The sequence below is a fragment of the Gadus macrocephalus genome, chromosome 6 (assembly GCF_031168955.1).
Source record: "Gadus macrocephalus chromosome 6, ASM3116895v1".
Lineage (NCBI taxonomy): Eukaryota > Metazoa > Chordata > Actinopteri > Gadiformes > Gadidae > Gadus > Gadus macrocephalus.
Window position 1 is genome coordinate 1,344,484 of NC_082387.1, and position 25,223 is coordinate 1,369,706.

The following is a 25,223-nucleotide window of genomic DNA, read 5'->3' on the forward strand; positions in this document are numbered from 1 at the left end:
CCTTTGTTGCATTTGTGGTTTTGACATATAGCCTACGTGACACGTGTCTGCCACGGAATATGCGTGTCATTAACTTGCACTGGAGCGAAATCCGTGGCCGCATCACGGAAACCGCAGTGATTCCATGAGGCCACCAAGAATTTTGAGTTAAGCGCCCGTGGTCATTTCACGGATTCCTGTGAGACCAGGTTGAATCCATTGGAGCCAATAACCATTGAACTAATCTCAAACGTACTTTAACCATGTAGCTTTATTAGTCAGATTACTAGGTTTTTGTTTTTTAGGTACTGAAGGTGTGTGTTGAAAGGGAACCACTCCATTCCGTTCACATTTACCAAGAATCAAGGCATATATGTTATCCAGCAATTTAGACAGACACACACACACACACACACACACACACATACACACACACACACACACACACACACACACACACACACACACACACACACACACACACACACACCATGTACATTTTCCTGGCTCTCATGCAAGCACTCTGTGGTGCTTGCATGCAAAGAGATCCTTGGATCTGAACTCCCTGTTCTCAACGACTCAATATCCTTGCTACAGCTCAGTAAGGTGCTGTAGTGGCTCTAACCTGGTGTTGAGCAGATGCTGTTCTGCCATCTATCTGCTATGGATATATCTATATGTGGCCTTTGTTGTTTTGAAAACTTAGAAACTATTTCAGAGATGTAATCCAGGCAACATGTCCATACACATAAAGATGTTTTATGAATGAAAAAAGATGGCCTTATTGAAGGTCTTGCCAGGAAAGAAATGTAAGGTTACATTTAGGATGAAGTGTGTTGTCAGGACAGGTAGTTGGAGTGGCTTAGCAGAAGACACAAACTGTCGCTGAGCACAACCCCTGTATATGATTGATGGAAAAAATGCCCATACATTTTTAGTTCTATGTCTGACGGGCACATAGACGGCATACTATCTACTACAATGGTTGCCATGGGCTTCTGTTGACACACTCCTTAATGCACAACTTGCTGGAATGTTGGTGAAACCGTCTCTTATAATGTGGTGTTAAAGGATTGCAGGGATTCAATGGGTTCTGAGGCTATTCATTAAACTTTCCTTGTCTAAATTGTCTACCTTGTTGGTCTAACTTCATAGCTTTGGCATCTGCTTCTTGCTACTTCATGGAGTATGAAAGCCCAACCATTGCCTTAATCTTAAGTAAGAAAGACCTTGTGGCCCGAGCTGAAGTTCCTCTCAATTCCTTTCCAGCTCTCTCAGCTACCTTCCCTGCTCTAATGAGTGCAGTGGTAATGGCCTTCAGTAACGATACTGCCTAACTAGGTGCACACTTTAATGGCTTCCTGTTCTTTACTGCTGCAGGCTGGAGCGCCCCTTGGTAACAACCGGGCGGCTCTGAGCCCAGAGCTGCTATCTCTGGCTCTGAGGAACACAACCAAGTATGAGGACCCGCGCCTTAATGCCGCTCACCAAATAAGCAAGGAATGATGTCCTTTATGTCGACATCATCGGCTGCAGATGGTTTTAGAAACAGTGGACCACCATACGTTGTGTGCTATAATTTGCATGGTTGATTATAGAAAATAAATGGAGCACTCCGGTTTGGGAATATAGGGGTCCTTGTGTTTGGAAGTCTGCGCAAGCCTTCAGTGCAGGCAGAGAACCAGCCTACATCATGTGACGGTGATTTAGTTTGACAGTTTTATGGCAGTTGGCTGAAGTTATGGATGTGTTTTCTGTGCTTTACCCCCTCATCAGCCATCAGTTAACAACACATAAAATACATATAATTACATTTTGGTTTTCATTTTGAAGTTGCCTTTGTATAAAATTTTCACCTATTTCCCTTTTCCTGTCTAAAGTGAGTTGTAGCTTCTACTCCTTACTTTGGCTGGTACTTGGCAAGAGACCTGCCATATGCAACATGAACATGGCAAGAAAGGACTAGTTAGAGGGATCCCTTCCTGTCTTTAAGAAATAATTTAACAGCCATCGCGAGCCAGATCACTAGCAGTCATTCATTAAACTACACCACGGCTAGTGTCACTCATGCAGAGCCTGAAAGATTATTTTGGAACATTCAGTATCCTGCACTGTTATGTTGCTTGCGTTAAACTGATGTACCTCATCCTCTTTCAGGTCGGTTGGAGCACTGCACGGGACTACTACACCTTCTTGTGGTCCCCTCTCCTGGAGAACTATGTGGAAGGCACCACGGTCAACAGAGTGGTTGTCTTTCAGGGTAAGACCATAGCATAACGTAATTTTACTTTGCCACCTTTAGATTAGGGATGCACCGATATGAACATTTTGGCCGATACCGATATCCGATTTTAGTTTTGCTGTTATGGCCGATAACCGATATTTACTGATATCGATATATGTTTTTTAAAAAAAGTTTCTGAGATGATCAAATTTTGTACAGACTGAAAGTCATGCAAACTGAATTTTTCAATGTCTTCCTTTATTTTCAGAACGTATTTAACTTCCAGATAACAAGGTTACAAGGCTACCATAAAACATAAATAGCCTAACCAACCTTTACCAACCAACCTATACCCTAGGGTCTATAGCATATAAACGCGTTGTCTGATTACATTTTAATTAATTTTTCTAAATTTACCAGCTCTCGTTTTGAAGAATAATCACACTCCATTCGTTTCAATGGGAATCGCGACGGTCTATACTTTCAACATAAAGTGTACATATTTATAATTCGAAATTCGTCCCAGCATTCATACCACAGATACTCTGGGGTCTATGGCATATAACCGCATTGTCTGATTACAGTTTAATTCATGATCACAATTTACCAGCTCTTGTTTTGAAGAATAATCACCGCGCCATTCGTTTCAATGGGAAACGCGACGGTCTATACTTTCAAAATAAAGTGTACATATTTATAATTCAAAATTCGTCCCAGTCTTTATTCCACAGATACTCTAGTGTCTATAGCATATAACCGTGTTGTCTGATTACAGTTTAATGTAACAGTAAGCTGGCAACATCGCTAATTAACACTGCAACTGCAAACTAACCACATGGAGATAACCATGGCCGCCGGTCAAACAAATTTTCTATTCTGCTTGCGAATCCGCCGTGTTGATAAACAAAAAATCCCCCTAAACACATGGCGAAATCCCCTTCCCCCTCCTTCTCCCTCTCCCGACACACAAACAGCAACTAGAGGATATACATCGGTTGTGGACATCGGCCCAATTTTATGATGCCAATATGTTTAAACATGTCGGCCGATACCGATATTAATGCCGATATATCTTGCATCCCTACTTTAGATAACACACTCGCCAAGAGAGTGGTAGGTCTACACAAAGAACGTTGACTCAGTTAAATGTGTCAGACTATTGTTTTTTGGGATAGCAATGCTTTGTTTAAATTATCTATTCACAAATAATTGTACAAATAAAAGTACATGCAAGTAGGGAAAAATATGCAGGATAAGTATTTCCAGGGAGAATGGTAAAAAAGTGGACTAGATGCTTGGTCATTATTGTTATGTTGCAGGCTTTGGAGAGCAGTAGAGCACTAGTAAACATCCATGTCAAGGCCTACCCTAGCCTAGTTCAGGGCGATGTGTGGCTCTGTGACACTGCTGTTTTAACTGGAGTCCTTCCTGTCCAGGATACTATGTGCCAAACGACGACGGGGAGTTCTACCAGTTCTGCTATGTGACCCACAAAGGGGAGATCCGAGGGGCCAGCACGCCCTTCCTGTTCCGCGCCAACAGCCCCTCTGAGGACGAGCTCCTGACCGTGGAGGATGAATGCAACTCTGACATCCTGGTGGTCACCACCAAGGCGGGCTTCCTCGAGGTACCAGGCCAGATTACGACCCACATTCATGTTGGCAACAGAAACGGTTATGCCCTGGCACGCAATGTGGATAATTGTTTATATCTACATATCAATTCAACAGGGTCCTAGGCTATTTGTAAAACACATACAATTGTTAAGTGTTTTCAGCACGGGGGCCCATAGCTACAGGATGGTCTGGTACGACAGCCACAGGATTTTTGGAATAGATTATCAAAATGCCTGCCTGCCTCCTACACAGCGCAAGATGGAAGAAGCCCAGCGAGAGAAGGAAGAGCTGTCGGGAAACATGGAGGTTCTGCAGCAGGAGAAGGAACAGCTGGAGGAGGAGAAGGAGCGCTTACAGAAGCGCTGTGAGCAGGAGGAGGAGATGCACTCAAAGCTGATAAGAGAGCACCAAGTAAGCACTACTGTCAAAGTCCATCTTAAACAAACACACACCAGACCAATTCAATAGGTAGGATTCAGGAGTTTCTTTTACTTAATTTAAGCCATATACATTTGATGTATGACATTTTCTGTTGCATATATTTTATTTAAGGTTTGCAACATACACTTATCGAAAATGCATTTTTTTTTAGGTCGAACTTGGTTTGAAGATTTGGTTAATACAAATGAAAGCTTCTGTTTGGAATTGTTTTAATTATCTTTTGTTTAAATGTTTAAGGTACATTAGGATTGTTTTAGTTGAAGCAGTCTAATGGCTGAAGTCTCAGTTAAGCCATGTAGTCTCTCAGTGCCTCCTAGTGGAAGGTGGAGTAACTGCGTCTTTTAACTCCACAACACAGAGATTCAAAGTGTATTGAGAAGAAGAGTAAATCAAATACTGACAGCTGTAAATGTGGGTAATGAACGTTTCTAACGTGAATTGCTGTGTTTTTATTGCAAATCATCAAATGTAACCGCAAATTTAGTCCTTTGGATATTTTATTCGTTGTGTATTTTCCATAATTCCGTTCTAAAAATAACTCTGACATGATAACAACTTTGGGGGCTGTTCATTTTATGACTACTTTGATATGTTTTTTTAATGTGTTTCCAATAGTTTACATATTAACACACTAGCATAAGGATATCGTCCAGAACTGAAAGTTATATTATTAACTGCAACCTGCCTTTTTGAACTTAGCATAAGATGATGTAAACAAACTAGAAGGCTTTACAAACAGACACTGGTGGTGTGCAGAGGAATGAGAAGTGTGTGCTTTATTATCCAGGAGCTCCAGAACTCTTCCCAGGCCCTGCAGGAAGAGAGAGAGGAGGTGAAGAGGAGGCTGGAGGAGGCCACAGCCAGGGTCCTGCAGCTGGAGCAGGACCTGATTGGAGTCACCCAGAAGGGTCTGCAGAAGGAGACTGAGCTAGATGGGTAGGTTCTGTTGGGCATCAGATTGAGTTGGTTTAGTTTGTGTATGTTGTGTTTGTTGGTATTGGATTACTGTTTCTATTGGATAGGAGTGCTTGTTATGAGGGACAGATTTTGTGTTAACATGATATTGTTTTGTCCTAGCTTGAAAGATAAAATAAAGAAGCTGACAGTGGATAAAGAGGCGTTGGAGTCCCATCTGAAGAACGAGAAGGATGAAAAGGAGCTCTACAAGGTACTGTGACATCAGGTGTAGAATAATGGATGCAAAATAGTTTAGCCTCTCTGTGTTTGTGTGTTCAGATTTATACCTTACGCCACATGAATGATGGTAAACACAACTATAGTGCTTTTTTATGCAAATCATACTCTTCTTTCATTTTCATGTTAGTATTAAATTTCATACACTTTATTTTTCTTCCTTAGCTTCTCTACCCTCAGTATTATACATTCATTTGTTTATTTAGTCTAAACAGGGCATGTATTTGTCTGCCTTCTGGTTGATCTGTTGTTTTTGAGGGTTGGGGTTTGTTGTGGTGGGTCAAGGGTCTGCCACAGAGAAGGAGCAGACACTCTACCTCATTTGACTTGTAACGCGTTCAGGCTATAGCGAGAAAAGTGACTTTATGGGCCTTCCTCAGTCTCTGTTTTGTAATTGAGATCATCATCTATGTTAATGGTCTTGTGCTATTTGTTGCCGACTCGCTATGGGCACCGTATGAACTAAGGCAAAACGAGTAGCCCAAGGTTTTAAACTTGGCCTGTTTCTGTGCCTGTTCACGTATGTGCATGCTGATGTCGAAGATTCACCTGAAGAACCGCGAGCTGGAGAACACGAAGCAGAGTGCGGAGCTGCAGCTGCTGAAGTCGGTGGACGTGAACAAGGACAACAGCATCGCTCGCTTTAAAGAGGAGGTGGCGCGCCTCCAGGCCTGCCTCGCTGAGCAGGAGAAGCAGCACCTCCAGCTCCTGGCCAAGGTCTCCCCTCCGGTACGACCATCAGCATTTAGTTGGTCTCCATTCAAGCAGAAAGGGTTATGTAGATTGCTCTTTATGTTGTTTCGTACATTATTTTTGATTATTAGTTTAACTGAGGTTCAATCTCCCGTTATTTATGTGACACTAGTTTGTGTTACTGTAATATACTGTAGATAGTTTTGAAATACGTATTGTTTGTCATGCTGTGACGGGAGTGTGTTGACCCAGGACCCACCAAATACTGTGTTTGGTCAAATGAGCACAGCATTCTCCTCACCTTTTAAAAAAAAAATAATAATAATAATAATGAAAAAGAACCATAGATAGATAGTAAGATATTTTCCTAAATATAACAAAACATTGATTGTGGCCATCCCCCAAGGTGTGACCTCATGGTCCATCCTTAAGGTGTGTCCTCTCCCATGGCTCTCCTAGGGGGACATGAAGGCCCTGAAGGAGCAGCTGAGGCAGAAGGAGGAGCAGCTGCACGCCACACGGCAGCAGTCGTCTATGTTGGCAGCTGAGCTGCGGGATGCCTCCAGCGCCCGCGACCACAGCATGTCAGAGTTGTATCGCATGAAGCTTGAGGCGGACGCCCTGCGGCAGGCCAAGACCGACACCCTGGCCCAGTGCACGCGCCTGGAGCGCCTGGTGGAGCAGCTGAAGGCGGAGGCCAAGCAGGAGGCTGTGAGTGGCACCGGATCTGGGGGATTAGTTATAGTCAATGGATATCAAGAGCTTTAAACGTCTATACACTAGGGCTGGGCGATTAATCGTATTTCGATCTCGATTTCAGGGTGAAACGTATGGAAGTAAAACTGTGCCATCAGATTTTGAAAATAAAAACCCATTAAATTCTAAGCACTGAATATTTATGCATAGAAATAACGTATCTGGATTTTTTTGCCTCTGAATTTAACCCAATATAACATTCAGCTTTATTTTTCAATGTTAAAAATTTTGAAATCAAATATTCAACGTCCCCAAATTCAGCATGCCAAATTCAGCGGCAAAATTCAATTTCTGAAAATTCTGTGTTAACATCCGGGGACCCGAGGAAGAGCAATCGATCCTAGATGCTAGATCGTGGTCAAGCAAGGAGAGCGGGAATAAGAGCGTCACTCGCTGGTTCTGTCTTTCTTGATACAAACGTTAATTCTAAACAGTATTTTACACAGTAGCCTATAATAGGATATGTTCAAAGGTAAATCAACGTCATAAATCACTGACAAGCTTTTTATGGGGAGCGAAGCCACCAAACAGTGTGACCCTAGGGGGCACTGTTGCACATTTTCTGCAACATGCACGAGTTTGCAGCGTAGACAGGCATGAAGTCGTTCACGTGCGGAAACATGCCCATGCTTAAAACTTAACGTTTGTATCATCATCGATCACTCGGATTGGGGGTATTCTTTTTGTAACACCGGTTGCGAGTTAATAGGCTGGAGCAAAACGGTTGATATGCCTCTGTGGTGGCATAACAAGAGCGCAACGAGCGCGCAGAGCCAACATTATTCCGCACGGAGTGAGTGATGATACAGATATGAGGATGACAATTTAAAAGCAGGTTGCTGTTGGGCACCTCTTCCCGAGGCTCGCCGTGCTTCCACTGGAATTACAGGCTGCTGCCGCTTCAGTGGTGCAATACTGTCGGCTCTGCGCTCTCATTCCACAGTGGGCAGCGGGCTTCAGCATCACATAACAGATCGCCCCAGCATCACACCATACGTAGGCAAAGTGACCTCGGCGGATTACCCCAAATTGGTGCCCTAATAAATTGGTCTCCTTGACCCACTGCAATTACTCTTACGTTGTATGTAAATCCAGCCTAGTCACTGCAATCACACACAAACACTTCACGTACAGGCATTAGTTCATCGTCTACTTCATACTGCAGTAAAAAAACAGCATTAGAACAAAAACATAAATAAAATACAAGACCCCCCCCCCCCCCCCCCTCACCTTGTTATTAAATGTGCTTAATAAATACATTTGATTTGATTAGCATTTTACAGACCGATACAATGGATAGGGCATTTAGTAAGGTCCACCACCGTTGCTTCTCTCCCCATAAAATGTCAGTGTTTAATGACATTGACTTACCTTTGAGCATTTCCTATTATAGGCTACTGTGTAAAATGCTGTTTAGAATTAAAGGCCTACGTGCAGGTTAACCAGAAGTTTTGATTAATGGGTATATCAAGCACTCAAAATATCATTTATAAAATGTCTCCAAAATAGTGTTAAAGTCCATTTTTGGTAGTAACGGGTGTTTTCTAACGCCATTCGGCGATGATGTCACGTTGGGGAGACGTGGTGGAAGGTAGCCTCAGCCTAGTACTAGAACTATTCTTCGTTTGCAACCACGTGATCAAAATGACGTAAAAAGTGCTTACGTCACGACGGCGGCCATCTTGGTAGGAAAACACAAGCGAAAACACAGGCGTCTTCTAGCAGCGAACACAATAGTGCGATACAAAGGTCTGAATATTTCTCAAATTCAAGCAGTCCCGACAGGGGAAGATACCAGCAGAAAGTTAACCTGTTAGGTTTCGATCCCTACAAGCTGATGATTTTAGCGAGGATCAGGCCCTTTTACAGAGTGTAGATTACGGGTTAAGGGTTTCCTGGTAAAAACCAACTTAGAACTTCAGGCGCAAAAACTCTCGCAAAGAACCTCTCACAAATTGATTGAGCCCCAAAACTTGGCAGTTATGAAGTGATTACCACAAATACGAGTTTTGGCGAGATATATTTGTGCCATGTCGCCCCGGTAGATGTCGAAATCGAAGTTGCTCCTCGGTCAACTCACGCGTCCGCTCACCTTGAGTTGTGATCACTTTTGGAATCCTAAAAAAACTGCAATTCCCATTCTCCCGTATGAAATTATTCGCACAACCGTGCACACACAGCACAACTGGTAGGCATTATTAGCCAAACAAAATAATACAATAGCGAAACAATTGAGGTTAGATACGCGCTTTGCGATTGAATGACCTCCACTCTAATGTGACTGAAACAAGTGTAGCGGGGCGCAATGTTGTGATTGTTTTCCTACCAAGATGGCCGACTTCCGGTTTGGTTACGAATTTTAATTAGCTGTGACGTCAGTTGCAAACGAAGAATAGCGTCTAGAGGTGGAAAGAACCACAAATAACATGTATGATGGCCCAGAGCCGTATCATTGTCAGACGTGAGAGGGCGAATGAGGAATTGCCGAGAACTGATGGTGGTCAAAGCCAATTAAATGCATGGTCAGAAGAGAATGTGTTTTACGATGATATTTGTGTATACTACTATCGTTCATTAACCCCCCCCCGGTTGCTGTGTGGTTTCAGGCCCGGGCGGAGGAGGATGCTGTGGAGGAGCCAGTGGCGGAGCTGCAGAGAGAGGTGGAGGACCTGAAGCTCAGGCTCCACATGGCGGCCGAGCACTACAAGGAGAAGTATAAGGAGTGTCAGAGGCTGCAGAGACAAGTGTCCAAACTGTCGGAGCAGCAGGGGGTAGGTCCCCGCCACAAACCATGGCTCCCAAAAATCAATCAATATCACCAATTGGTTGACTGTGTGTGTGTGTGTGTGTGTGTGTGTGTGTGTGTGTGTGTGTGTGTGTGTGTAGGAGCAGAGGAAGAGCTCTGCGGCTGAAGCTGCAACCGTTCATGTGTCAGTGAGTCCGGACACCTCGGTTCCAGGTAGAGATACAACTGACTGGCTGTAGCAGGTGTGAGTGCTCAGTTAGAGCCTGACCCCCCTGCTGTGTGTGTGCAGGGAGCCCGGGTTCAGCCGACCCCATGCTAGAAGCCATAATCCAGGAGAAGCTCAAAGGCATCAGCAGAGAGACCTCAGACAGGAATGACAAGTACAGGAAATACAAACAACTGCTGACTGTAAGAAACTCCTACATCCTGTTTTATACAAGCAAGTCAGTGATATGATCGTATAATATCTTTAATGGTGCTGTGGGTGTTTTTCTTAAGTAAGTTGTTCTATACCCAGGCTGTAGTTGGCTTATCAGAAAATAAGTTTGTGAAGAGAATTCCAGCTGATGAGGAGCGTTAATGTTCTAGGAGGAGAAGGAACGGAGCTGCATGTTTGCCGATGAGCTTTCCAAAATGGAGGTGAAACTGAAGGAGCAAGTGAAGACTAACGATAACCTCAAACTGCAGCTGGCAGCGGAGGAGGACCGCTACAAGGTAACCATTCAGTGCTCAAAGCAAAGCAGCAACAGGCAAAACACTCCCGCTAGCTAGCCGCCAAACATACTCCACCAAACGGAGCTCTCTATGGACGGCTGATACTAGATGTCTGTGTTTCTCTTTATTGCCGTGTGTGGCTGGCCTGGAGGATGTAGCCTTTGATGCCAGGGCCCCAGCCAACACAGCCATTGTGATGGTGTTGTTTATGAGGCAAGCTCTCTCTAAGAGGACGTTTTATGGCTGTTTATGTCGGGCTCTTCAGGCAGGAGGGCTTCTGAGGAGTCTTCCCCTTGTTGCCTAGGAGCTGTAACTGGGCTTAACTCAGGCATAGAGACATTCTCAGTGCTAGTGAAGGAATCCAAACAGGATGTTTTGCTTTAAATCCCGCTCTTTGTATTAGTCCCCGTTAGAGACGGACAGCCTTTTACACCATAAATGAATGAATTTAGGTGTGTATAACACGTTGCAGTGTATTTTGCTTCATAACTCATGTTGTATTGTGTTGCAGAGCCAGGTGGCGGAGAAAGGGCGCAAGCTGAAGGACCTGAAGGACACGCTTACCCTCCTAGTGAAGGAGAAGGAGCAGCTAGAGGGGGTTGGGGACCACCTTCATTTTCTCCTTTTATAAACTTCCACTCTAAAACTGAGCCCAGTCTGCCATTCCCTGCCGTCTGGGTGCTCTCGATCTGGTTTAGGTTTAACATTTCTCTCTAATTGGAGAAGCAAAGTCAATGAGATGTGATTTTCCGTTACTCTGGACCACAGCGATCTCTGACCCCGAGCACTGCCTGGAGGAGCACGGCTGGAGCTCGGAGCGGTGAAACGGCTCAATTTGAGGTTCAGAATGTAAATTAAATTGGCGCCTGCAACAAATTTCCATAAAACAGAAACTATCATTCCCTTTGAAATGGAGAAAAGTTTATTTTGTATGCTGGTTTAAGTGTTGGGTTGAGTGGCCAGGGGGATGGGTCTCAAAAGGAGCTGTTGTAGGAAGTGATTGATCGTCTTGAACACCGGAAGGCTTGGAAAGATAAAGAAGTATCTGCATACATATGGACCTCATCGCTCTGTCAATTAAGAACTAAAAGTATATTTTTACCATCAAATCGGGTTGAAATTGGAATAATGATGTTTGTGTTGCCAGGGTGTGAACAAGGGCAGCAGCAGGAAGGGGGATCAGAGGGAGGCTGAGAGCATTGAGGCAAGCACCCCCGTGTTCCTGCAGTACCCCATCCCTTACACCCTGGACGCCCCCACTCCCATGTTGGTCGCCCAGAGCTCCACCGAGCTGCACTTTGGGAATCCGTACTCTACCTCAGACCCACAAGGTCAGTATCCTCCTAACCCTTTCTCAAAATTCAGTGAAGAGTGGGATTGCAGGCATAGGTTGGAGCCCTTCTGACATGCATATTTCTTCTGAACAACATGAGCAGGTGAGTCCGACGAAGACTTCTCCGACGAGCAGCTGCTCAGACTGCCCCCTTTGGGCCCGCCGTCCTGGGACAGCAACGTGGTGTGTATCCAGCCCAGCCGCAACCTCAGCCGGCCCGACGACCTGGAGGAGCCCAAGGAGCAGCGCAACAACAACAACGTGAGTTCTGACAGAACACGGACACACTTATATGTAGCATGTATACATGTATATAGAAGGCCTCAGCCACCATTTGGGGCTGCCTAGGACTGGTTTCAACTCCATTTACCTTCGCTATAGCGCACGTCGATATAACCCCACCTCCATTTTGACGCCAACTTCAACATATCACGCTGCTTGCTTGGACCCAATTTTGCGGCCCAAAATAGGACAGTTCACCATGACGTCACAATACGTTGTTCCGGGTGGCAAAAGCCAATGCGTTCTCCAACGGCACCACTAGTAAACAAACCCTTCCACGATCGAGAAAACAAGAGTAAATGGCTTGAATGAATGATTTTCTTCTTGCAGGGTGCTACGGGAAGTCTCATTTATATATATATATATATATATATATATCATACAATATTAAAGATGAACTGAACTGAAATAATCAACATCGATAACGTGTCAGTTATGACCATTATAAAAAAAATACACAAAATGTATTTTAAAGGTCCCATGACATGCTATTTTATGTATTCTTTAATATAGGTATTAGTGGGCAACTAACACAGTATTCAAAGACGTTCCCGAAATTCAGCCGTGGTGCAGAGTTACAGCCACTCCGAGCCAGTCGCACATTGAGCTTCCCCAAAATGCGCTGTTTTGGTGTCTGTAGCTATAATGCAAATGAGGAGGAGGGTGGGGGTGTGGCCTGAGCAGCTTGCAGCCACCATGCGCTCTGTTTACAGTGGATGTATCGCAATGGCGAGGCGCACACAGCCTTTAGCCGTGTTCTGTAAATATTCTAGAACACACGGGAGTCCTGGAGCTCTATATCTAAATATTATCATATAGCCTACATAGATATCTATATCATATAATATATATTATCACGGCCAAAAGCTGTGTGATCCGATATTATGAATCTCAATCGACCGCGTTGGGTTCTCCGACGTTCTTCGACATCCTCATCATTGTGAAGTAGACTGAACCGCGACAAGGAGGAGATGCCGGGCAGCGCACCTCCGCCTCCGGCGGTGGTCCCTCAGCGGGGCTCAAGCGGGAGACATTCGCCGCCAACAATCCCTTTCTCCTCCACGTCGTGGTTCATGTTCCTGAGGGAGTCAAAGCCAAAGTTCCTTCCCCCCAATTCATTCTCAACCTTGGCTGAGATAACCCCCAATACGAGTCTTGTTGTAGAAATACCAGAGACGAGAGTCCGACGTGTTATGCGCCATAACACCAAAAGCAGAACGGTTATCCAAATAACAAGGAAGTGTACAACACTTGCGTTACAGTCCTGGAACTCTATATCTAAATAATATCATATAATGCATAGAAATCTATATAATTTAATACATATTATCACGGCCAAAAGCTGTGTGCGCCTCCAGACGATATTATGAATCACAAACGACTTTGTCGGGTTCTGCGACGTCTCTGGTTCTTCCACTTTCACATCAACCTGAAGTCGACTGAACCGCGAGCTGCCTGCTGCCGGCTGCCCGCTGCCGGGCGATGGTGCCTCACGGCAACCGGCGGCATGTCGCAGTTCATGTACTTCAGCGAGTCAAAGCCAAAGTTCCTTTCCCCCAATTCCTTCTCAACCATGGCTCAGATAACCCCCACTACAGTCTCGTTGTGGAAATACAAGACACGTCAAAGAACCGACAAGAAACACTTGCGTTACAGTGTGTGTATTCACACATACACACACACACACACACCGCACGGTCGAGTCTCATTGGCGGGCCAACGTCTCTGGGCGGGCCAGGCAGAGTAAGGTGAGGAGCTGAGATTCTTGGTGACGTCATAAATACAGACATTTCAAATCAGCGCACTTGAGCCTCCGTTTTTTCAAAGGCGAGCAGAACAGCTAGTGCTCGTTTTACACCAAACGCAGGTTTTAGCCACTGGGGGACCATATGCAGGCTAGGGGAACTCATATTTATGTTAGAAAACCTAATAAAGTGAGATTTTCATGTCAAAAAAAATCAATACCTAGCTTTTTTTTAGCAACAATAGAAAATGTGTCTTTTAGAGCGCCGATGACGACACTGGCATGGTAGGACTAGGTTGTTGCTGCAGACACGCGAACATCTTCTACACTCCACGGCGGAAAATAGTGATTTTAATATGGCTGGTTACGCGTTTGAGCCTGTTAGGAAACATGCCTGTAGTGTCCGACTGCATTTCAGGCTCCAGCTCCACCTTTGGATCGTGTGGGTGTGACTGGTGTGCGTGTGGGTGCTGCCGGAGCATTGACACTGTCATTGAATCGGTCTGCTGCCGAGAGGTCTCGGTCAACCTTGACCGTCTAATGGTGGGATTAGTTTGCATAACCATGCATAGGGCATTTCGGATGCTATGCGGCGAGAAGAGAGGTTTTCGAAGTGGCCATGCTCTCTCTTAGGGACGTCCGAGCGGAGACACTGGAGCGCCCCATAAATAGCAACCAAGTAACAAGGCGAAAACGATCATTCCCCCTTCGTTTTCCTTTGATGCGTTTCAGGAATATCTCCGTAAAAACGGACTCATTGCGGAAACGCAACGAGCTGTCCAAACGCTGTAGTACCTACATATTCAAGGCGCTGGTTCTCCACAAAAGTAAGTGGAGCGCATCAAGCCTGCGCGCTGTATAAAAACATTCAAGTCGAGGATGAGATGGTAGTTGTTAAACCTTTTAGATTGACTAGAAATACTTTTTAATGTACAGTTAGTAATTCAATTGACAAAGGGGCTGTATTTAAAGCTAAAACAGTAATACAAAAAGAAAACTAACTTTCAACAGAACTCTGACGTCGCTTCAGGCGTCCACACGAATCCCAACACGAAACCCCATAGGTCCGGATTTATTTGAAACCACCCTGGGACCATGGACCTATTAAAGAACATGGTTTATTATCTGCCTAATAACATGGTTATTAAAGACATGGTTTCACAAAAAAATCGGTTGAATGCACTTTGGGAGATACACCCGCAGATGAGCATAGATGCGAGGCGGATTCACGAGTGTGACGTTTACTTTAGGTGGATGTTGGAGGTTTACTTTCTGGTGGATGTTGATGGATATTGCACAGATGGATATTGCACGGATACATCTTACTATGAAACTACTTTTTCGAGTTTAACTCCCTCTGCATCAGCAATCAGCTAGTTGGCGAACGTTGTTTAATTAGCAGTTTGGAAACATAGATCTGTGATATCGTCTGAGTAATAGTTGATACACTTTAGGGTCGGAGTGCTAGCTTGTGGAGATTGATATGACAGGGGCTGATTGACATCGAAGGGCTAGTCAGTTTTAAGGCTGCCAGCCATGCAGGGACGTCGTTAGGCCTTTTTGGGGGGGGCTAAGCCCCCCGAAGATGTTCAAAATCCCCCCCTACATGTTACGATTTCCTTTTTACAAGGAAATCGTAACATGCCTACACTTAACATAATAAACCAGAGTATGAGTTGAAATAAATACTAATACAATTAGAAGTTGTCTTTTGGATTGAAATAGTTTCCGAGAGCGCTGGCGGGAGGGGCTAGGGCTGAGGGGTCATTTAACGTTACATTTTCTGAAGGGTCGGCGTCAGGCAGAGTAAGAGAAGTAAGAGACAAAAAGAAGACAAAACAGGATTTGCAGATCAGAGTGAAATTGTAAGTAGGTTCTAATGTGAAATTGCCTGAGGTCCACTTAAGGGACAGAAAAGGCTACATCTACTTTAATTTTAGAGTAGCCGCCCTAGACTAAATTCAACAACGTAGCTGCTAGCCTATGACAGCTATCAGTCCCTGCAGATTGCTGTTATAATCAGCAATATTGTGAGTGTGACAAGTTACAACGAATGGCTTGCTGTCCCTAATGGTATATCATTCAACTCATTGACCAGATGGATATACGAAGGTATTTTACGAGTGTGAGGGAGAAGAAGCAGAGCATGGTGAGTGGCAGAGGAGCTGATGCCCACTTTTTTAAAGTGGACCGCAGTCGCGCTCACTCGGTTTAACTTCGTTCAATAGGGGGATTATATTCAACACGCTGGATGCGCAAGCAGAATGATCGCAAAAAGAACATTTGTTTTACCGGTTGCCATGGTTATCTCCATGTGGTTAATTTGCAGTTGCGGTGTTAATTAGGATGATGTCAGCTTACTGTTTCATTAAACTGTAATCAGAGAACGCGGTTATATGCTATAGACCCTATAGTATCTGTGGTATAAAGGCTGGGACGAATTTCAAATTATAAATATGGACACTTTATGTTGAAAGTATAGGCCGTCGCGATTCCCGTTGAACCGAATGGTGCGGTGATTATTTTTCAAAACGAGAGCTGGTAAATCGTGAAAAATGAATGAAACTGTAATCAGACAACGCGGTTATTGCTATAGACCCTAGAGAATCTGTGGCATAAAGGCTGGGACGAATTTCAAATTATAAATATGTACACTTTATGTTGAAAGTATGGACCGTCGCGATTCCCGTTGAAACAATGGCGCGGTGATTATTATTATTTTTTACGGTTTTCGTTTACAGATTTTTCCTAAACGGTTGTGATTTACTAGTGTACTGCGGCCGGCTGCACTCCTGGCTGCGTCAAACAATGGATCACAGTAGGCTTCACAACTTTGCAGTCCTGTCAATTCATTGAAAATGACATAGCAGTGAAGCTAAACCGAGCCATTGAAATACATACTATATTTGGTGACCATTGACCTCTAGGGGTGTAATAATTAACGAAGACTCCTCTCTCTTCACATGAGTATATTTCAAACTTATTTTTAATGTCTGGTGATACTGTCAGACCGCCCCATATAGCTAATAAAATATTTCCCATGGCAACTTCAGAAATTGGCCGCCATGTTGAAAGTTGTCAATATCAATATTACATATCCACAGGCCATAGATTATGTCCAATCATCATGAAACTTGCCCTATATGGAATGTACCAAACAGCTTTTTCTAATTCAAAACCGTTTGGCCGTGACAGCCAATCGAACTTGACGGCAAAGCCTCCAAACAGGAAGTAAGCCTGTTCTCAGCAACTCTTTAACATATAATAGCCAAACTTGCTACATAGATATCATTCTGGGGACACCCAAACAATGTGCTGACCTTTGACCTCAGGGGGACGTCAAACAACAATGACTTTATTTACCAATCCGCCCACTTACAATATAAACTGCAATTCTTACTGGATTAGATGCTTCATGAACCACCTCAAGAACGGATGCTTGATAACATTGTGTCTCTGTTTGGGATATTGTTCTGAATACCCCTATGTATTTGTGTCATTTGTTCTGTCGGGCAGACGATAATGCGCCCTTACCTCTAGGTAGGGTCGTTTTTCCATTTGGTGAACATTGACACATACTCACATAATGCTCTAGTTCATTCCACTAGCCGTCGTTATTACCGATTACTGAGACGGCCGTCATGGTAGCCGATTACTTCCGTCCGATTACCGATACGGTCGTCATGTAGCCACCTAGCCGATTACGTCCGTTCGGCAGAATTAGTTTATCGAGTCCCGGTCGTCATGTAGCCACCTAGCCGATTGCAACCGTCCGGCGGCAGAATTAGTTTATCGAGTCCCATTATGCTTGACACCCACATTGCTGCTTACAGCTATATATATATATTTTTTTTGTTTCTACTTTTTTCACATACCGTATTATTTGGCAGAATAAATATTTCAGAAAGATTCAGACTTCAATTGTTCTGTGTTGTCAAATTTCATTAGTGACTAAACTAATTCAGGGATGCACCACACCATTATGTTAACCTCTGTTCAAAGTATAGACTATTTTCAGACACAATAGAGAAATATCAGTGGCAGGCAGAAATAGGCCTAAACTTTATTTGGAAAGAGTGAGTTTATGAAACTAGCCTATATATTCTTTCATTTGCATTGATGGATTTATTTCTAAAACATTTTCCTTGAACTCACCCCAATATGGAGACTTGAATCCTACCAACTCTTACATTTGTTTAGCTTATTTATATATTTTTTAAAGAGGACATCCTGAAGACTCAGGAGAGGGAAGCAGGAGGTCTTAAGGCAAGTAAAGAAAAGAGAGTGAGCCAGAAAACAGGCCCTGATAGATGCTCTGCTGTACTCTCTACTCTACTGTAATATGAATTAAAGAACCACTTTAAAGATGTGATGAAAATTTTTCGCATTCATTTCGGGCACTGCTAGGGGCTAAGCCCCTCCAGCCTCTAAATCCTAGTGACGTCCCTGCAGCCATGTATTAAGGGCTGGTTTCCTATTCAAAGGCAGCCTGTGGAAATGCATGATTACCCCAGCTGCCTTGGGCCTATATAATTCATTAATGCAGCCATGGGCAATGCGATAAGATGATCCTCCTGTAGACCTGGTTGTTTGCTTTTCCGTAACCATTTCAGCGAGCCTCAGAGCCTGACTCATTACCTGCTATGGCTGCTAGAGCAACAGAGTAGGAGTAGGTTACCATGCCAGTGACGTAGCTGATAGTTGAAATCCAACATTGCGGCACCCTGTAAAACGTTCACCGTACAATTTAATCCCTTTTAGCAAGTCCAGCCCTTTTTAGCTATTGTACCAATGAGAAGGAAGACAATACATCTGTTATATCAACTAAACTTCAAATTTCAGTTCAGTTCATCTTTAATATCGTTTTCGTTATCGTTTCAACTTCAGATCAACAACAATGTTTTTAACCACGTAACTATGTTAAAGGTCCCATGACATGAAAATCTCAATTTATGAGGTTTTCTAACATAAATATGAGTTCCCCTAGCCTGCCTATGGTCCCCCAGTGGCTAAAACTTGCGTTTGGTGTAAAACGAGCACTAGCTGTTCTGCTCGCCTTTGAAAAAACGGAGGCTCAAGCGCGCTGATTTGGAAATCTGTGCTCATGACGTCATGAGGAATCTCAGCTCCTCCCCTTACTCTGCCTGGCCCGCCCAGAGACGTTGGCCCGCCAATGAGACTCGACCGTGCGAGCGCCACATGTGTGTGTGTGTGAATACACACACTGTAACGCAAGTGTTTCTTGTCGGTTCTTTGACGTGTCTTGTATTTCCACAACGAGACTGTCGTGGGGGTTATCTAAGCCATGGTTGAGAAGGAATTGGGGGAAAGGAACTTTGGTTTGACTCGCTGAAGTACATGAACTGCGACATGCCGCCGGTTGCCGCGAGGCACCATCGCTCGGCAGCGGGCAGCCGGCCGCAGGCAGCGCGCGGTTCAGTCGACTTCAGGTTGATGTGGAAGAACCAGAGACGTCGCAGAACCCGACAAAGTCGTTTGTGATTCATAATATCGTCTGGAGGCGCACACAATATGTTATATGATATAGATATCTATGTATTATATGATATTATTTAGATATAGAGCTCCAGGACTGTAACGCAAGTGTTGTACACTTCCTTGTTATTTGGATAACCGTTCTGCTGTTGGTGTGATGGCGCATAACACGTCTGGTATTTCTACAACGAGACTCGTATTGGGGGTTATCTCAGCCAAGGTTGAGAATGAATTGGGGGGAAGGAACTTTGGCTTTGACTCCCTCAAGAACATGAACCACGACATGGAGGAGAAAGGGATTGTTGGTGGCGAATGTCTCCCGCTTGAGCCCCGCTGAGGGACCACCGCCGGAGGCGGAGGTGCATAAGCGTTGCCCGGCAAAGATCCCTTTCTCCTCCTTGTCGTGGTTCATGTTCTTGAGGGAGTCAAAGCCAAAGTTCCTTCCCCCAATTCATTCTCAACCTTGGCTGAGATAACCCCCAATACGAGTCTCGTTGTAGAAATACCAGATACGAGAGTCCGACGTCACACCAACAGCAGAACGGTTATCCATATAACAAGGAAGTGTACAACACTTGCGTTACAGTCCTGGAGCTCTATATCTAAATAATATCATATACATAGATATCTATATCATATAACATATTGTGTGCGCCTCCAGACGATATTATGAATCACAAACGACTTTGTCGGGTTCTGCGACGTCTCTGGTTCTTCCACTTTCACATCAACCTGAAGTCGACTGAACCGCGCGCTGCCTGCTGCCGGCTGCCCGCTGCCGGGCGATGGTGCCTCGCGGCAACCGGCGGCATGTCGCAGTTCATGTACTTCAGCGAGTCAAATCAAAGTTCCTTTCCCCCAATTCCTTCTCAACCATGGCTCAGATAACCCCCACGACAGTCTCGTTGTGGAAATACAAGACACGTCAAAGAACCGACAAGAAACACTTGCGTTACAGTGTGTGTATTCACATTGATGTGGACGTTGAAGAACCAGGAACGTCGGAGAACCCAACGCGGTCGTTTGAGATTCATAATATCAGCTCACACAGCTTTTGGCCGTGATAATATATATTATATGATATAGATATCTGTGTAGGCTATATGATAATATTTAGATATAGAGCTCCAGGACTCCCGTGGGTTCTAGAATATTTACAGAACACGGCTAAAGGCTGTGTGCGGCTCGCCATTGCGATACATCCACTGTAAACAGAGCGCATGGTGGCTGCAAGCTGCTCAGGGCCACACCCCCACCCTCCTCCTTGACACGCCCACCGAAACAGCGCATTTGGGGGAAGCTCAATGTGCGACTGGCTCGGAGTGGCTGTAACTCTGCACCACGGCTGAATTTAGGGAACGTCTTTGAATACTGTGTTAGTTGCCCACTAATACCTATATTAAAGAATACATAAAATAGCATGTCATGGGACCTTTAACAGTAGCCGGCTGGATCGCTTCTGGTCAGTGAAAGCCGTTCGCGTTCTTTCACCCGGGAATATCTTGACGCTTATTGTGACCAAGGATGTTGATCCAGTCAAAATTTTTCATCTTTGCGACTTGATTTTGCTCAGAGTAAAGACTGTATGATCAGCGTGTTTTTAGTTAGGTTTACCATATGAGGATGGTCCGGTCAGTTGTGCTTTTCTTTATGTCCACGCTTATTCCATTGACTTGTGTCCTACTTATGTAACAACATGGAGTGAATGTTTGTTTCTGCATACACTGTAATTAAAACAAGATGAATATGCAGCTTAGAATAGATTCCTCATTGATATGTAATGAAACAATGCCTCCAATCATCATAATTTCTGCTCAATTGTGCAAAGTAAATGAGAGTACTGTGGACGATTTTTGAACTGGTTTCTTTGTGGTTCCCAGAGCAACGGTAATGAGCCGCCGGCAGCATACGACGCCCAGAGCCCCTTCATGAGCGAGGCCCAGAGCCCCTTCTGCTTTGAGCCCAGGTAACACCCGCACCGGCCCTCTGTCTGAGCTGTGGCTTCACGCAGCAGTGTTGTACATGTCTAAAGTCCCCTCTGTCTTGCTGCTGCCGTTAATTTCCAGCAGGCCAACCAGTGCCTGAGACCTTTACCTTTTAATGCTCATCCCTTGTCTATTAAAGTCACAATGTGTCACATATCAACTAGCTTACAGCTTCAAGTAACCTTGACATATCTGATTTCTGAATGTTATCGATAAAATCACAAATCATTTCCTACAATATAAAATGCTGGCCAGCCCCGTACCTCTTTGTTTACAAGAATGGTCTTGGACACAGCCCAAACCCCGCCCTCTCTCGCCCTCCAACCGGGAAGTGACAGTTAGAGCGGACACAACACTAAAATAGTTCCTTTAATTTGTGAAAATCAATCAATGACCACCTTAACACTAGATCTCTTCCATCTTCCCCCATCGTTTGTCCTCCATACGCAGTGTGGACATGAAACGCTGTCCACTCTGTGAGGTCATCTTTCCGCCCAACTACGACCAGAGTAAGTTCGAGGAGCATGTGGAGAGCCACTGGAAGGTCTGCCCCATGTGCAGCGAACAGTTCCCACTCGACTGCGAGCAGAAGATCTTCGAGAACCATGTACTGACGCACTTCGACGGCAACGTGCTTAACTTTGAGTAGACACTGGTTAAATCCCATCTGCTTGGCCTGTATATCTTCTCCGCTCAATCACATCAACTTCTCTTCCCGCATGTTCTAGTGTGAAGATCTGCTCTTTAGGACCTTATAGTATTTTTGTTTTGTCTGCTGTTATCTTTGTTAGTTCGAAGGTGGTTTGACATAAAAAAACGTGAGATTGTATCTGACCTTCACTTATAACCCAGGGCTACTATATTCGGCGATGAGATGTGCAGATCTAAATAGGTTATTTTTAATGGTGCCTAAGTTCCTTCATTTGGGTATGACTTAATTAAGAGCTAAGACTGTTCTTCACTTGGTTCTGTCGTAGCTCTATTTTTTTCACTCGATTTTACAAATCAGGAAAAGATGTGTTTGTTTACCAAACGTACACTAGACTCCATCTAACCATACTCAAACAACCTCTTCAGATAGCAGTCTAGTGCACAATATGCAGGAGCGGAGAAGGAATTGCTTGTGTGATTACATTAACAAATTATTTCATGTGATGAAATCATATACTTTGTTTTTTCATATATGTAAACAATGATGTTGTAAAAGCCTTGATGATTCATGTACACTCTCATCGATTGTCTGTCTTGGTCAACTTCGGATGTTTGATTTCATTAATTATTTCAGTAACCGTCTGGATGATGCCTTGCATCTATTTGGGTCTTTGGTGCATGCCAGGCTTCTGTTATTTCTTTCTGTTCTCTTCAGACTTCCAACGATAACTTATGTATTTTAAAATGTTTGATTTGTTTTTAGCAAGCTCCATGTATTGCTTATTAAAGAATAAAGTCTGTTCAAAAGTCATCGGTTTGTTTTCAAAAGCATGCTTGTGAATTTGAATTCATGCTTCAGAAAAAAATTCTTCAGACTCAAAGTTAACAAGAAGCAGCTTAATTTTGAAAAATACAGTAAATCTAAAACAACTGATTGCATTGTAATTATCAAATACACGTCTGTATATATGTTATACAGGCCCACCGGACTCTCTCCCTCCCCATTTTTACTCCACTGACTCCTGTAATTCCATTATGCCATTTAAAAAAAATAAATAATTTGTGAGACAGGTAACATACAGACATGTCCCACAGCGCACAACAACCCTCCTCACAATTTGACAAACATAGCAAAACATTTTTTAATACTAAAATTGACTAAATTCATCAGCAGTTAGCCCCCCTGATCTCAACCATCCTACCCTCCCCTGACTTTCAGAAAGTTTTCTCCCGTCCATTCTCTGACTAACCTCCCCTTTGCTGCTGAAATTGCCGACCTTGTACGCAAATTTAAACCATCCACTTGCCAACTTGATCCTCTCCCTACAATACTGGTTAAAGGTTGCATTCAATCCCTGACCCCTCTTATAACTGCAATTATCCATTCCTCTCTCATCTCTGGTACTGTTCCGTCACCCCTCAAATCAGCTGCAATAACCCCTATTCTCAAGAAACCCGGTGCTGACCCCAGCAACTTCAACAATCTCTGCCCAATCTCCAACCTCCCCTTCCTTTCAAAAATTCTGGAAAAAACAGTTGCCTCTCAGGTTCATGATCTTTCTCACAATACTGAAAAAAAAAGTATTGTGAACCTGATTGAACAGTTCCAATCAGGCTTTCGCTCACTTCATAGCACCGAAACAGCTCTTGTTAAAATAACCAATGACCTCCTCATGGCTGCGGACGCTGGACTACTCACCATCCTGATCCTCCTGGACCTGAGTGCAGCTTTTGACAGCATTTCCCAGACCATCCTCATCGACCGATTAGCCTGTCTTGGAATATCTGACACACCTCTGGACTGGTTTAAATCATATCTATGTGGACGCACTGAGTTTGTCCAACTCAATAAATGTAGATCCCATTCTTCCCCCCTCTCATCTGGTGTACCCCAAGGTTCTGTCCTTGGACCCCTCCTGTTCATTATCTATCTCCTCCCTCTTGGCCATTTTTTCCGTAGATATAATATTCAGTTCCATTGTTATGCAGATGAAACCCAGCTCTACTTGTCCACCAAACCCACCCCGACCCTCCCTCCCACCTCCCTCTCCGATTGCCTCCAGGAAATCAGATCCTGGTTCTCCCAAAACTTTCTCAAACTCAACTGTGAAAAAACTGAAATACTCCGTATTGGCACCAAATCCAACCTCTCTAAAATAAATAACTTATCCATCTCCATTGAAAATTCATCAGTTTCCCCCTCTCCCCAGGTCAAGAGTCTGGGTGTCATCCTGGATAGCACCCTATCATTTCGGTCCCATATCAATAATGTCACTCGGTCAGCATACTTCCATCTACGTAACATCTCTCGCCTTCGCCCATCTCTCTCCCCCAACAGTGCTGAAATTCTGGTTCACACCCTGGTCGCATCGCGTCTGGACTACTGCAACTCTCTCCTCTTTGGTTTACCTGCTAAGTCCATACATAAATTACAACTTGTACAAAACTCGGCAGCCCGTATCATTACTAGAACCCCCTCCATCAATCACATAACACCTGTCCTGCAGCAACTTCATTGGCTCCCCATCAAATATCGCATCATTTACAAGATCCTGCTTCTCACTTTCAAGGCCATCAACAATCTTGCCCCTCAGTATCTTACCGAGCTTCTCCATCAAGACACCCACCAATTCTCTCAGATCGTCTTCCTCCATCCAGCTCACCCTCCCACCAGCTCGCCTGGTTACCATGGGGTCAAGAGCATTCAGTCGCTCAGCCCCCCACCTCTGGAACTCTCTGCCTCATGACATCCAACACTCCAGGTCCATTAACACCTTCAAATCTCACCTGAAAACGTATCTATTCACCCAAGACTACTCCCTTTAAGTCAGTTGCATTCTTGGAACTAGAATGAACACGCTGTTTCTCTCTTGTACACTGTTTTATTATGTTTTTTTGTTTTTTTTGTTGTCTACTATGGATGTTTGATTTCGTAAGGTGACCTTGCGTGTCAAGAAAGGAGCCCATAAATAAAATGCATTATTATTATTATTATTATTCTCCCCAAAATACATGAAAATATACTTCAATGCAATTAACGACAATACATTCACTGTACATAATATTTCAGTACCATAGATACTGTCAGTACAATACTTTGGCAATTCTCCTACACACAAATAGTATTTTAACATCAACGCCCATGCATTGACATTGGTGTTGAATAATCCATCAACGCCACTGTTTTTCACAAGACATTTGTAAGGTTCTTTTGATCGTGTAGCATTTCTCGGGCAAATAGCTGCTCCACACATATGGCACTAACCTAACAGACCAACGGGGGGACAGAGGCATGCCTCAACTGGGAAGATTCTTGAAGAAGGTAACGCTAATGAAGGTTACATAGATGTACAAAACCCCAAGTCAGTC

The 25,223-nt window shown here is 44.1% G+C and overlaps 1 protein-coding gene across 1 annotated transcript in view; it reads left to right on the plus strand.

The window, feature by feature from the left end:
* The window catches only part of tax1bp1b (Tax1 (human T-cell leukemia virus type I) binding protein 1b), a 43,944-nt gene extending 21,279 nt beyond the window's left edge, over positions 1 to 22,665 (plus strand). Inside the window, exons 3-18 of the mRNA XM_060053576.1 lie at positions 2,137 to 2,239; positions 3,640 to 3,830; positions 4,072 to 4,230; positions 5,048 to 5,196; positions 5,338 to 5,428; positions 5,998 to 6,183; positions 6,607 to 6,858; positions 9,510 to 9,674; positions 9,790 to 9,862; positions 9,939 to 10,057; positions 10,238 to 10,363; positions 10,875 to 10,961; positions 11,511 to 11,694; positions 11,800 to 11,957; positions 21,099 to 21,184; positions 21,654 to 22,665. Of these exons, the coding sequence (XP_059909559.1) occupies positions 2,137 to 2,239; positions 3,640 to 3,830; positions 4,072 to 4,230; positions 5,048 to 5,196; positions 5,338 to 5,428; positions 5,998 to 6,183; positions 6,607 to 6,858; positions 9,510 to 9,674; positions 9,790 to 9,862; positions 9,939 to 10,057; positions 10,238 to 10,363; positions 10,875 to 10,961; positions 11,511 to 11,694; positions 11,800 to 11,957; positions 21,099 to 21,184; positions 21,654 to 21,852 (2,328 nt within the window). The 3' untranslated portion in view covers positions 21,853 to 22,665. The remainder of the gene's footprint in view (positions 1 to 2,136; positions 2,240 to 3,639; positions 3,831 to 4,071; positions 4,231 to 5,047; positions 5,197 to 5,337; positions 5,429 to 5,997; positions 6,184 to 6,606; positions 6,859 to 9,509; positions 9,675 to 9,789; positions 9,863 to 9,938; positions 10,058 to 10,237; positions 10,364 to 10,874; positions 10,962 to 11,510; positions 11,695 to 11,799; positions 11,958 to 21,098; positions 21,185 to 21,653) is intronic.
* The last annotated feature ends 2,558 nt before the right edge of the window (positions 22,666 to 25,223 follow it).